The 15,008-nt window shown below is 40.8% G+C and overlaps 1 protein-coding gene across 1 annotated transcript in view; it reads left to right on the forward strand.

Annotated features, from left to right (window-relative positions):
- Positions 1-2,661: 2,661 nt before the first annotated feature.
- PPA2 (inorganic pyrophosphatase 2) overlaps positions 2,662-15,008 on the forward strand; it is a gene marked incomplete at its 3' end in the record, with an annotated part of 64,633 nt that continues 52,286 nt past the window's right edge. Inside the window, exon 1 of the mRNA XM_019630098.1 lies at positions 2,662-2,894. Within this exon, the coding sequence (XP_019485643.1) occupies positions 2,720-2,894 (175 nt within the window). The remainder of the gene's footprint in view (positions 2,895-15,008) is intronic.

The following is a 15,008-nucleotide window of genomic DNA, read 5'->3' on the forward strand; positions in this document are numbered from 1 at the left end:
TTGTAATACTCAATATATACCAATAACAAAAGATGAATACAAGTCATGTGTATACGTTTTTTGGGCACCCCAGGTATATTAAAAAGACTTCAAAATGGGAAGTAAAATTAGCTGCATATGTGGGAATTTATATATATATATATTTTTTCAAATTATGTGTTTATTAACTTTTCAAAAAGAACCTCTGAGAATTTAAGCTTTTCCTTCCATTCAGTGAATTTGGGGATGTCAAAAGAGGATGATATTTGCTTAAAAATAAAATGATACAGAATTTTTTCGATAATAATAAAGAAAAGTATGCTAGAATGCCCCGAAGAGTAAAACTGAGCACAGAATGCCCACAGGATAACTTACTCCCACTTACCATAAAACGATGAGTGAGTTTGCGGGCTAGGCTGTGGAACGCCCATGCTATAGCAATAGGAATTCAAGGTAAGAGCAAACCTGTGTTACAAATTCAGCATCTGAAGGTACTAGTGATATTCTTATGGGCACTATGAGTTAGGAAGTTAAAATAAAACATAATTTTTATTAGATGATAAAGGAAAATGTAGTTAACACAAGAGAAAATAAATGAACTATTTTTTAAATTTAACTTACCTTACTAAATATTGTTTCAAAATCTTTGAGATGTGAAGTCTCTTGGAATCATTTTTATTTTATCGACTTTATTTTTTAGAGCAGTTCTAAGTTCACAGCAACAGTGAGCTGAAGGCACAGATGTTTCCGTTATACCCTCGACTAAATGAAAGGGGCCAATCTGAAAAGGCTGTGTACTGTAGGATCCCAACTATATGAATTCTGGAAAAGACAAAACTATGGAGAGAGTAAAAAGTTCAGTGATGGCCATGGTTTTAGGGAGGGTTGAATAGGCAGAACAGAAGATTTTTAGGGCAGTGAAACTCCTCTATATGATACCATAATGATGAATACATGCCATTATACATTTGTCAAGACCCATGGAATGGACAACACCAAGAGTGAAACATAATGTGAAGTATGCAATTTTGGGTGAGAATAATGTATCAATGTAGGTTCACCTGTAACAAATGTACCACTCTGATTGGGAGTATTGACAGAGGGGGAGACCTGTGCCTGTGTGTGGGGGGGGGTAGAGGGTATAAGGGAAGCATCTGTAATATCTGCTCAGTTTTGCTGTGAACCTAGAACTGCTCTAAAAAATAAAGTCTCTCTATATAAAGTTACATGATGGCTATAGTCAAAATTTCTGCCTTCAGTTTGTTGTAAAAGTTTCAACCAATTTTTAAAAATTTTTGTCTATTCTGTTAACATTAATAACCAGAGGATGTAGTTTGTAGCCATGGAACAGAAAGAAATTAACTAGTTTGGACAAAGATCAGATCAGTGATCGTGACTTAATTACTCTAAATTACTTAATATAATGTTCATAAAGATTTTTGTCTTATCTTGTAAGGGCCATAATTTTAAGTATGAATAATATTTTTCATGAATTTATGTATTCATTGTGCTTAACATTTTATTTTTATTAGGCATTTTAAGAGATTATTATTTTAAAAATGCCTTCTCTTAATTACAACCATCTCACTTAGGTTTACAAAAACCATAAAAATGGTCTTTCTGTAGAGTTGCTTTTTTTGGTCTTTCTGTAGAATTGCTACTCTTCTTGCTTTTACTTTTACAGATGAATAACTGAAACATTTAATTTGCTTTAAAAGCATTAATTTCTAATTTAAAAAACCTTATGTAATGCTCTTTTCAGGATTCTTTCACTCCAATTTATTGAGAGTTGACCTTCAAACAATTAACCTTGTTTTGACAACAAGGAAGTCACTGTTGACTCTGAAAAGGTGGAGGAGGCATTTGCTCTGAGATGAGGGAAGATATGAAGAAGCGGAGACAGTGACTACGGACAATTATTTCCACAAGTTTTCCTGCAAAGTCGAGAACCAGAATTTCATACGCTAATGAGAAAGATTTGGTAGAGACAGAGTTCCAGGAGCAGTTTAACTCAACAGCACAGGGGCCATTATTATATGCCAGGCATAGTGCTACATCTTGCAGGGATACTAAATCTTGAGTCTTAAATGCTTGGGATGTTAACAATCCAGTGGGCTAGTTAAGGTGAAATAGGGACTATGACAGGTTCACAAACATAGGTACAGCACTAAGTGCCGTTGTAAGGACATGGAAGGACAAATCACCTTTACTTGGGTTAAATAGGAAAGGACATCGTGGAGGAGATGGACCTTACTGGTTTTTTTTTTTGTTCTATAAGTCGGTGTCAAAGTCACGTTCTCAAAAGGAGGCCTAATCATTATGTCGCATAATGCTTTTTTGCGCGTGCATGCTTGTCACCTACATGGGGCGGGTTCTAGAGAAGCGCCAGGCACAGAATAATCCCTCAATACTATGTCACTCTAATAAAAATATTATGATAGTAAATACTGACTGGTTGAGTCCAGGAATAAATGCATGTACTCATTAATAAGTGGTAGTGAGCTCCTCAGGGGGCGGTGGGCCTCGTCCTGCTCATCTTTGAACCTTGGCCCCGCTGCGGGTACTGGGTGTATGCGTGGCTATTCGCTGAGCGCTCTGATTCCGGTCCTCAGTCTCCTGGGCGGGGATCTAGACCCAAGTCCCGGGCTGGGAGTGACGACTCCGGGCGGTAGGGGGCGCCGGTGCGCGGGCGGGCCGGGCTGGGCAGCACTCCGCGCGGAGCCGCACAGCCGTGGACGCCATGCGCGCGCTGCTGCCGCTGCTGCGTACAGGCTGGGGCCGACGCGCGGGCTCCGTGGTCGCCGCCCGCCTTCCTGGTGGAGTGAGCGCCGGGGCCTGGCCGCGGCGTGCCATGGCCATGTACCGCACGGAGGAGCGCGGCCAGCGCCACTCGCCGGGGTACCGCCTCTTCTTCAGTAAGTAGCTCGCAGGGCCCCGCCGCGCAGCGCGCCCGCGGAGGCTCGGGCGGGACCTGGGCCGCCCGCGCGGCCTCCCTCCCACCCGCTTCGGGCCCGCCGCCGGGGCCGCGCGGTCCAGGCCGTCCTCCCGCACGCGGGGGCGGCGCCGAGCCCCGGTCGCTGCCGGCGGGGGGAGCATCGGCCTGAGTCCCCAGAGGCGGAGCGCAGACGCAGGGCGGCAGGGGGCGCCACGTCGCCCTCGCAGAGCCGCGCGGTCACCCGGCTGCGGCCCCGCAGTCGTTAGCCGATCCCCGGCCGCTGCTCTGGGGTCGCGTCACTGAGTAAGGAAAGCGAAGGCGCAGAGCCCGCCCTCCAGCCCGCCCTCGCGGTGCGCGCAGCCAAGCTCCTCCTCGTGCGAGCTTCCCGCCGTCCATGAAGCAGGCAGAGCCTTGGAGATGTCTAGTCCAGCGGTGCTTCTTTGTCGAGAGGACTGTGATGAAGGGTCTTCTCCCGGGGTCATGAATTTACACTCATAAGTTTACGTCTTGAATGCGATCCACGGTCAAGAGCCACACTGACTCCAGGGTTCCCCCCCCCTCCCAATCTCCCCAAATTGAGCACGCTGTAGGGCGAAGGATTTCCAGGACGCTAAGTAAGACCTGGCCCACCAAGACCGGAAAAGACCCAGGTCTGCGTTATTCTCTGCACCCAGATATTTCACTGTGGAGTTAGCTATAAACAGAAAATTGCGAGGTTGGTTGAGTTACCTTCATGCTGCAATGACTTCAGAACCCCGAGGGGAGTAGTTCCTTTTTTTCTGTAAAGTCGGCCTTGCGTTACCGCCATCCTGTTAGGAGCACCAATTCTGGAGGCTTTTAGATCTAAGCTCGAATCCTGGATTCGTCAAGTCTTAGCTTTGGCCTCGACAAGTTTCTTAACTTCCCAAGCTTTGGTTTTGATTATCTGTAAAATAAGGCTGTTAAGAATTACACGACACTGTATGTAAAGTGATTAGATACAGAGCCTAGAATATAAATTACTTTTAATAATAACATGTAATCACTATTGATATCTGTAATTTATAAAATGTTTACACGTATCCGACCTAAGCTTAGGGTCGAGGAGTATTTTATGGGAGAGAAAATTGAGCTTGCCTAAAGTCTTGTGATTATAATGCAACTGGTTCTAAAATTGCCATTTTCTTCAAAATGGGTTGCTTTTTCCCTCCATGCTACTACCTATTTTTCATACTTACTTGGTCAAGACTGACCAGGTGGACAGGAGCCCTTTAAAAGAAGTCCCACTTTTCTGAATGGATTGTGTTCCAAAAGGCTACAATCTGGTGATTATTGGTAACAGTTTTTCATAGAAACTGTTGTAAAATGTAAAAGGGTTGTAAGATGGCAGTTAGGTTTTTAAGCAGATAAAAGCTGGTCCAATGCAAGATATGGTGAAGGTACTCTAGATTTGCAATAAGAACAGTAATTAATGATAGACAAAAAATAGTCAATAAATATTTATGAAGTCGGCCTGGCACTGTTAGGCATGGGTGGCAGTGAGGAGATTTAACTATGGGCCCTGCTCTCAAGAGATTCATAATATCAACAAAATTCGTTAAGGAAAATATAAAACCACTGAAAACTACTTTGCTTGAATGTTGGTTGAGAGAAAAGCAGCCTTGAGGAGCCCGGAGCATATGGCATGGCTGACAGGCCCTGGCCTTGGAATGGCGAGTCCTAGGCCTTAATCCTGGCTCTGCCAGGAACTCTCACTGTGGTGCTGGGCAGGTCATGGCTTCACGTCTTTCTCACGGGGCCTGTTTCTTCAGCTGTGAAATGAAGCAGTTGGCCTGGCATTGATCTTCAAGGTCCTTCTCTGCCCTGATATTCTTTGGAGGCATCGGATGAATAATAGATACTCAACAATCCCTATTGAGGTAGGGTCTCTCTTAGGGCACTTCTGAGGCTGTATTGTCTATTGATTGGCCTCACGGTGGCTTATTTGTTTAGCTACAAGTATATTTTCAGGTTCATGATTTTTCTGTAAGTAGAATGCCACAGATAAAATATTTTTTCCCCACTCATTTGGGATAAACAGCAGACAAGAAGAAAAAAAAGGTTTTACTGAGGTAAATGGGCAAGAATTGAAGAGAGTGTGGTTTTGAAGAGGGGCCAGGTGGTGCGATAGTAATTGGAAGGTATGTTGGGTTAAACAATTCCTGAACTAAACGCCAGATGGCATCCTTGGGCCAGGACTGTTTACTGCTTGCTGGAAGGGGTAGGGCAAAGTAAAAGGAAGCCAGCCCCTTTCGGGTAAGGGACTATGGGGAAAACAATGAATACATCGCTCGTTATAAAAATGGTCACATGTTGGGTATTTTTAAGTCTGGCAGAGTCTGCGTGTAGTACTAGGGTGCAATTCTATCTCACTTCTAAGAAAAACAGGAGTATAGCCCTACTTGGCTGAACAGTGTTGTTCAGCATTTCCAAATATATCCCAATTATATCTGAAATACGAGTGCAGTGGGAGATAGGCCATTTTTGAGCTTCATCTCTGTAAATGGTTTCTCTCTACTGCCATTCCGAAGAATCAGAATAAATAATTGATGTAGAAGGTTTTTTTTCACCTGTTAATTGGTGTTGAACTTTGTAGCAACAGTGTAGAGGTGAGAAGACAAGATGATACAGGAACAAGGGCATCCTGGTGGCATCATCAGGCCTCCTTGGTGCCAGGCCTGGCCCTGTCGGTAACTTTGTGGCCTTAAGTGAGTCATTTAACCCCTCTGTATCTAATTTTATTAAACCATGGAAAGAAGAGATTGGAGTAGATGATCATTTTCCAAACTGTGCTTAGTTGAGCACAAGTATTTTGTGAGATGTTACTAGGTTTTCTTTTAAAAAGGGCATCATGGTTTAATGAATTAGAACACTTCCCATGTTACCGCTGCCTTGGAGAGTCACCATGTGCCTATTAAAGTCCTGGGAAATTCTCATGTAACTTGTCCCAAACTTTTGAGCCCCAGAGCCCCTGTTTCTCACAACATTTTTTAACATCTTAGTGACTCTTAGAGTTTCATGGAATGTAGTTTGTGAAGTGCTGATGAGAAGATTTCTGAAACTTCCAGAAGCAGGTGTCTTGTGGGAACAGTTCCAGACTAATAATCAAAACACTTAGGTTGTAGGCCTGGCTTGACCATCTTGGATGTCACTGGACACCCCTTAGCTGAATTTCTCCATTCGGAAAATGAGGATAGTGTTAATAATTTTGTAGAATGCTGTGGCAGTTAAATGAGACTGTGTGTAAAGATTGTCAGTGTCTCACACGTGGTAGATATTTAATATATGTTATGTCTTTTGCCCTTTTGACTGTAAGACACACAATACCAAATTCTTATTGTTATATTCTGTGAAGGGTGAAAACAATGGGATGTAGATAAAATTGAATATTTTGAATTTATTAATTCCTAGGTCTCAGAGCTTTAATGGGTACTGCCTTGCAGGCTTAAATTAATTGTGATATCGTAATGCAGTTACACTTATTTACATGAGACCAAAGACTGCATGTCAATATTCCTTTGATAACCTGCACATTTTTGCTTGTTTTGTTTTGTTAATAACTTGAAAATTCACTATTTTAGATTTTTAAACTTTTCTTAAAGGATGGGGAGAAGCAATGCTTTTCATAATTTGCATTTTTGTTTCTGTGGGTAGGCGACTGGTTCACTTAGAAAAACGGTGCTATGGATAATTGCTTTTATTTAGCATGAGGATGAATTATGTAGTTCTTTAAGAATGAGTTTGATTTATCCTTTATAGTAAGCATATACTTATGTTGAAACTACTGTTGCCTTTTTTAAGTATGTCATTTGAGTAGTAGGTGGGATCTGTCACTGAATGTACCATACATTTGGACCTAATAAACCTGCCTGTGGACAATCCACAAAATATGTATTTGAGTCTTAAATGAGCTCTTATAACGTGTTTTATAAGTTGGCCCATATCATAGAAGTTGAACTGACATGATAGAACATAATGGTTATTGTGTGAATATAGAAAATTGTATTTATTTGGTTTTTGCCTTGCCAAAGTTCCCAGTAAGAATCTCTATAAATGGTTTCAGTAATAGTATGTAATACTGTGTTGGTATTTGGCATACACGAGGCTATTTGATGTATATATTGGGTTGTCGGAAAAGTCATGACATCTTTTTTCTGTTTTTCGTTGCAAAAATGCGCCATGACTTTTCCGACAACCCACTACATAAAATCAAATAAGGTTTCTTGTTCTATTCAATTTTCTCACTTACTAATATGAGAGAAAAACATATAGATAATTTAAAAATGCTAGAATAATCTCATCTCAGTCCAGTTGAAGGGAGAGTTTTGATAGTGTTGGGCAATATCCAGTGTATGTTGATGGGCCTGCTAAATTTATTAGGTTATGCCTAGGGATGCAGCCTGGTTTTTTGACAAGAGTGAATACCTAGACAAGATGGCAGGAAGACTACAATTGTTTATCTTATCTCCCTTCTAATAAATATCCTATCAAAGTGATAGTAAGTGAATAAAAAAGATAACCCTAAAAATAAAATAAAACCCAAAAAATAAGGAGCCATCAGAGGTGGAAATTTCATAATTTTTATAAAAGATGAAAAACAGGCTGAGGTTTGGTTTTCGGTGAAGCATGGAGGAAGTCACAGCTTAAGCATATGTGCTAAGATGCTGAAATGCTTTGCACACCTTAGGTTGTGGACATGTTGATGTCATAGGACAGAGGGTGAGAGTGATGTGGAGCTGCACTCGGGGATTAATTTAAGTTCTATTAAGGAATAGCACACAGATGTTTACCATGCAGGCCTGGGGCTGGGGGAAAGGGCTAGTTCCTTCTGTAGAAACTGAAGGAAGTGTTAGGTTGGAAAGTCTGACAACCTGATGATGTCTCTCCCCCAGCAGACCTCTCTGCATCCTGGCACTTAGGAAGTCCCCAGTGTAATAGCTAGCTTCCTACCTGTGTGTCCACAGGAAGCTGGCTCTTCAGCAAGCCTCTACTTGAACACATCAGTTTTTCCAGTAAGCGTTTCTAGTCTCTTATCCCTTAAGATAAACCTTTAATAAAGATAAAGATAAAGTCAAGCAAGGATCACCTTCAGTCAGGCTTTCATCACTGCTGTTCTATCAGACAGCTTTTGTTAAGGCTGCAGTGTGACCTCCATGCGACAAATTTCATGATCAATTTTGGGTTCTTACGTGACCACAACAGTACTTTTCACCGTCAATCACTTTCTCTTCTTTAAAACACTTTTTTTTTTCTTTTTGCCTCTGGGACACCACTTTCTCTCAGTGACGCTGTTTTGATGGCTTCCCCTTCAACCGATCCTCTGCCGGATCCTTCTGAACTCTAACCACGCTCCAGGGCTCAGTCTGTAGCACACTTCTCTATCTGTTCTCTCTCTCGCTGGGGTTGGCAACCCCTTTTCAGTAAAGGGTCAACTAGTCAATATTTTAGGCCCTACAGTCTCTGTCACTACTACTCAGCTCTGCTATTGTAGTGCAGAGCAACCAGAGATACTAAGCATGGGCACGGGTGACTGTGTTCCAACAAAACCTTATTTACAAAAATAAAACAGGCCGTGGGCTGGATTTGGCCCGCAGGCCAGAGTTTGCTGACTTGCTACTGCTCTAGGTGATCTCATCAAGTCCCATAGCTTTAGACAACATCTGTGCTTCCCAAATTTGTAACATGTGCAAACCAGAAATCCTGACCGCCTACCTCTGCCCAACTGTTCCATTTTCACATCTACAACCAATAACCTAGGAATCGTTCCTTGTAGCCTCTCCGACTCATACCCCACGTCTAGTTCATTCATCTCTCTCTTCAGCTCTGCTCTTAAATGTATCCGGAAGACAATTACTTCTCTCCACGTCAACCCCTGCTGCTTTATCCATGTCACCATCATCCTTCACTTGACCAGTAGACTCCTCCTGATTCTTTACCCTGCTTCCACCCCTGTCTCCCTATAGTCTGCTTTCCACACACTAGTCACGTTGATCCTTTAAAAATGTAAGTCAGATCATGTCCAGAGTCTGCTCAAAACCCCCATGGCTTTCCATTTTAGTCAGAATACATTTTCAATATTTACCAGAGGCCCTGCGTGACCTAATATGGTGCTTCCTCTCTGAATGCATCACTCACCACTCTTCCCTTTGATTCTTGTGCCTCCGTCATCCTGGCCTCCTTGCTGCTGCTCACACATGCCGTGCATGTTCTCACCTCAGCACCGCTGTGCTTCCTGTGTCTGCACTGTTCCTCCCTAGGTGTCCACTTGACCCACTTCCTCACTTCATGCATCTCTGTGCTGAATGGTTCCCATCAGACAGAGATATTCTCTGACCTTTCAGTACATTTAAAATAGTAACCCCTTGGGCCGGCCGAGTGGCGCGTTGGTTAAGAACTGGCTTGGGACGCCAGAGGGCCCAGGTTCGGATCCCACATCTGAGGGCCAGTGACACTGCCCTCCACAGCTAAGATGCTGAACAACAGCTCAACCTGGAGCTGGGCTGCCATGAGTCGCCGGCGACGGCGTGGGCTGCAGCCCCTGTGGCAGTGGGTTGCCATGGGCTACCGTATGTAGCCAGCAGCCAGCGTGAGCGGCCAGCAGCCGCAGTGAGCGGCCGTCCAGAAGCCGGCGACTGATCTGCCTCGCCCGGGAAGAGCGCAATGATGGTGCCAACTTGGGCCAGTGAAGCAACGTCCTCCACAACTAGACTGAAGAACAAAACGACAGCAACTTGTCTGTTCCCCTTCCCCCAACCCCCCAGCACTGTGCCCATCCCCCAATTCCCCAATAAAAAAAAAATCTTAAAAAAAAAATAAAATAGTACCCCCTTCCATTATTCACTCTTTTCTTGCCCTGGTTAGGTTTCCTTTATGGTGCTTATTGTACCTGATATAGTAAAAACGTATTCATATTCATTGCTTCTATAACCTGTCCCCTTCCCCCAGGGTATAAGTTCCCTATGAACAGGACTTTGTATACCTAGTGCCTAAAACAGTGCTTGGTATAGTATTTATGTTCAGTGAATATTTACTGCATGGATGAATTTATGGAGATCTTATAAATTAAATGGGACAAAAAGAAAGCAGAAAGAAGAGAACTTGAATTTTAAGAAGTCAAAGGGGTGTCCTCTGAGATTTTAGAAGCTATTGCATCCATTAAAATGAAAAAAAGGCAATCAAAGAACAAGAACTCTTGGAAATTAAAGTATGATTGTTAAGACAAAGAACTCAGTAGAAGGTGTGGTGGGTTGAATGGTGTTGTGTTGTTTCAAGCCACCAAGTTTCTGGTAATGTGGCATGGTAGTCCTAGGAAATTAAAACAGAAAAGTTAGAATATAAGGAAAAGAACTCTACCAGAGGGTTTGAACAAAATGTCAGGAAAAAAAAGAAAAGTAAAAAGAAGAGACATGGAGATTCAATCTAGGAAGTCCACCATTTGACTAATATGAGTTCCAGAAGGAAGGAACATGCAAAATGGAGAAGAAATTATCAAAGGGATATAATAGCAGAGACCTAAGAATTAAGGGCTCAAGTGTTCTGAGTCCCAGACACAACTGTGAAATCTCAGAAGACCGAGACTAATAAAGAAGATCCTACAAGTCCTGGGGCGGGCAGACAGGGAGGGAGGAAGAACAGGTCACTTGAAAAGGAATGAGGACTAAACTGGCATCTGACTCATCAGTGCCACTGAATGCTTGAAGACTGGAGGAATGCCTTCAAAATTCTGAGAGAAAATAATTTTCTTCCTAGAATTCTGTGCCCACAAAACCCTTAATCTAGGGTGAAGACTGAATGGAGAAATTTCGGACATTTAAGGACTTAGAAAATGTACTTCACATGCAGCCTTACTTACAGGACGTAAGTGAGGGATATGCTTCTGCATAACAAGTAAGTAAACCAAGAAGATGATTGCATGGGGTCCCCAAAACAGTAGATCTAAACTGGAGACCAAAGAAGCATATCCTTAGAATGCCAAGCAAGCATTCCGATCAGATTGAAGCAGGAGGGCAGATTTCCAAAGGGAGCTATTTGGGTAAAGAGAGAATTCCATAATTTGTATGGTGCCTGTGAGGCATTCGAATAATTTATAGATATGATTATGACTCGCAGTGGAAGAAAGTTCATTAGAAGTACAAGTCAAAATACAAGCTAAGAAAGGAAATTTAATGTTAACATTCTACTTGTCTAAAAATCAGCACATAGGCAGTGCTTCTCAAACTTGCCTGAGTGCAACAATTATTTGGGGGTGCTTGCTAAAAATATAGATATGCATATTTTCCTCTTTAAGATTCTGATTAGCATGAATGAAATGGGGGCCCAGAGATCTGTTTAACAAGCACTCCAGGTTTTTTAATCCTTAGAAAAATTTTGGAAATACAGTTGACCCTTGAACAAGGCGGGGTTAGTACAGACCTTCTGTGCAATCGAAAATCTGCGTATAACTTCTGACTCCCCCCTGACTAATAGCCTGCTGTTGACCGGAAGCCTTACTGATAACATAAACAGTAGATTAACACATATTTTGTATGTTATATGTATTATATACTGCATTCTTACAATAAAGTAAGCTAGAGAAAAAATCACAAGGAAGAAAAAATACATTTACAGGTTTTATTTTTAAAAATCTGCATATAAGTGGACCTACACAGTTCAAGGGTCAACTGTGTACTAACAGGAGAAGCATAGAAAATTGAAGGTGACTATAGAACGTTTTAACAGCCTCGAAATGAAAATAAAAAAAGTGCAGGAGACAAAAAGTAGAAGAACGTGGAAAGAGCAGTGAAAACCTGGTTAGTAGAGCCAAGAAATGCTGTATATGTTTGGTGGGACAAAGAACGAAGCTGTCAAGTGTAAGGATTAGCGAGCGGGGAATTTAAGAGGAGTAGATTGGGGTCAAGTGAACTAAACTTACCTCCCAATATTGGAATCAGTAGATACTTTCTAAAATTGATAAAACTAATCATAAATATATTTAGAGAGATGAAGGTAATCACTAGACCTAAGTAAATTAAAGACACAGTGGGCTGCTCTGATAGTGGAACTGTTGGAGAGAGGTTGGGATATTTATTTTTTTAACCATGCACATGCGTGTTTTGTTTGAACAACAACAAAATAGAGATATTAGTAAATTGGCAGCAGCTTTGTTTCAACTCTAAAGAAATAACCAGTCAGAGCTTCAGATAATGAAATTCTGAGATTTAGCACTAAGTTATTCTGAGCCTCGGAGAAAGGTCTGCCTGTCTCTAATGTGAGCTTCAGTTCTATTATCTTTAAAAAGTGACATACATTGCAACAGTGCTTGCTGCATATACCGTATCTCTCTGTAAAATATGGATTACCCTTTCGTTTTATAGAGGATCAGGATGTATAGTGCATATCTTTAAATCCACCTTTGCAGAAGCTCAATCCTATAAATGGAACATAATAGCATACTAATCCACTGACCCTAGGAAACGTTTAATGGCAGGTTCTGATCCTTCCTTTGTGCCTTAGGTCAGTCATTAGCTCTCTAATTGTGCCCAGAGGACTGCTTTGTCTTAAGCTCATTGGCTGGTATTGCTGCTGATGGGGTAGTGCCCTGTCTTAGCTGTGGGCATAGCTCACTTTTGAGCACTTTTATATCCCAGCATCTAGTACCTTGCCTTTTGCATACTAAATAGTGTATAGCTTAGTTGAAGCAAATAGGAAAAATACATTTCTGAGAAATTGAGTGACTTTATCAAGCTCAGTAACTACAAATCAGGCTCTTGGCCTGTGTATTCATTGCTCCTGTGTGGATTTATTGGTATATTCATCACTAAAAAGCATTGTTATTGTCTGAGATCTAAGGCCTTATTTTTATTTTTACAGAAATCTTTTCTTCTTTATGACATTTTAATTTATACTATTTCATGATCCAAATGGCTTTGAGTAGATATGGTTATCTGAGTCAGACCATTCACTCATTTATACTCTTTTTACTTTATTTATATATGGCAATTAAAAATCAATTGTAACATATCTATTGATGTTACCTTACTATTTAAATATACTACTTAAATCCCAATTTAAAGATTCTTCTCACAGACCTTAAGCTCTTAGCGATCACAGCCCAGTTGTGTGTTTTCCTCAGCCCTGAGTAACACACACTCAGTTTACATCTTACTAGTTTGTTGGGGCGTGTCCCAAAGTAACAGGTGCATTGGAGCTTCAGGGAGACTTAACAGCAAATCAATGTGCTAGAGGTATCATTTACTCCTAATTACAAATGCAGCGCAGCTATTCTGTCATATTTCCTCTACTTTCTTAATTTTAATAACGAATGTAGTTGGTTTGTGCAGTGTGCTGAATTCTTTAAGCTGAGATGATTGTTAATTTCCATCCCACATGTAACAACTGAAGTAATCTGCTAAAGGACTGGATTTTTCTGCAAAGTTCTACCTTATCTTTATGACTTAAGGCAGATAAAATAATCATAGATTGATGGTTGCTCTTTGGAACACGAGCTTCCATTTACGTTAATATGTATTTTTTCTTAGCCTCTGTTCCATATTTATATTTTAAATTACATACAGTAAAATTCACGCTTTTTGTGAACAATTCTGAGTTTTCATAGAACTATAGATTCATTTAAACACCATCATAGTCAAGGACAAAAAAATTCATCGCTCCAAAAAAATTTCCTTGCGGTCACTCTAAAGAATCAATTCTACCCCCTGACCTTAACCCCTGGCAACCACTGGTCTGCTTTTTATCTGTATAGTTTTGCCTTTTCCAGAATGTCATCACAGTGTAAGTCTAGCTTCTTTCACTTGGTATAATGCATTTAGACTTATCCATTTTGTTGTGTATATTAATAGTTCATTCCTTTTAATTGCGGACTAATGTACTATAGAGTAAAACACTGCTGTATGGGTATAATAGTTTGTTTATTTACCAGTTGGACATTTGGGTTATTTTCAATTTTGGGTGATTTTTTTAATAAAGCCACTGTAAAAATTCACTTAGAGGTTTTTGGTGAATGTAGGTTTCATTTTCCTTGGTCAAGTATTTAATAGGATTTTGAGGTCATAGCTGTAACTTTATAAGGAACTATCAAACTGTTTTCCAAAGTGGCTGTACCATTTTCAGTTCCCACCACATTTTATTTTAATGGAAAGTATGTAATGTGACCCACTTAAATATCTTGCTTATTTGTAGAAAAGTAAATAACCATGCAACAAACTGATAATTTTGTTTCTTGTGTTCTTACGTCGCTTATAGGTGACTTAAAAGCCAGGCAGAGAATTTGAAATTTGATGTGATATGCAAAAGAGACGATTTTTTTTAAGGTGCATCCTTTTTAATTGATGAAGAACAGCTTTATAGATCAGAGCAAGAGTTTTATAGACTTGGACACTTTCTCATCTTTTTTTTTCTGCCTTGTGCACAGGTAACTCCTAAAGGAGTTGCTAAGGTGGAAAGAGAAGCGTTTACCTTAACAGTTTGGAGGGGACAATGAAATAGTAATAAAGATGATTGCTCAGCACATATTTATTGAGTGCCTACTAAGTGCTGGGTACTTTTCTGGATGTTGGCCATCCAGTAGCGAGCTCACAGAACAAACAAAAACAAAAACTCTTTCTTTCAGGAACTTCACTATAGTGATAAGTGCTGAGGAAAGCCACACAGCACGAGAGGAGGGAATAAGATTTTGGTGGGTTGAGGACCGTTAGGTTATATGCTTCTAATTTTATTGGGCTGAAGCCAGGGTTTGTTTTTCTCTTGTTTGTTTGTTTAAAACAACTTTTATTTTGGTGTAATTTTAGATTTGGCAAAGTTGCAAAGATAGTACAGAATTTCAGTATACCCCTTACCAAGTTTCTCTTAATGTAACATCTTTCATAACCTTTGTACATTTGTAAAAACTAAGAACATTGGTACATACTATTAACCAAAACACAACATTTTATTTGGCTATCACTCGTTTTTCCTCTAATGACAGTTTTCTGGTCCAGGATCCAATTCAGGACCCCACATTGCATTCAGTCATTGTATGTCCTTAGTCTCTTCAGTGTGTGACAATTTGTCAGGCTTTCCTTTTTTTTTTTTTTATTTT

This window comes from Hipposideros armiger, unplaced genomic scaffold (assembly GCF_001890085.2).
Source record: "Hipposideros armiger isolate ML-2016 unplaced genomic scaffold, ASM189008v1 scaffold_892, whole genome shotgun sequence".
Classification (NCBI taxonomy): domain Eukaryota; kingdom Metazoa; phylum Chordata; class Mammalia; order Chiroptera; family Hipposideridae; genus Hipposideros; species Hipposideros armiger.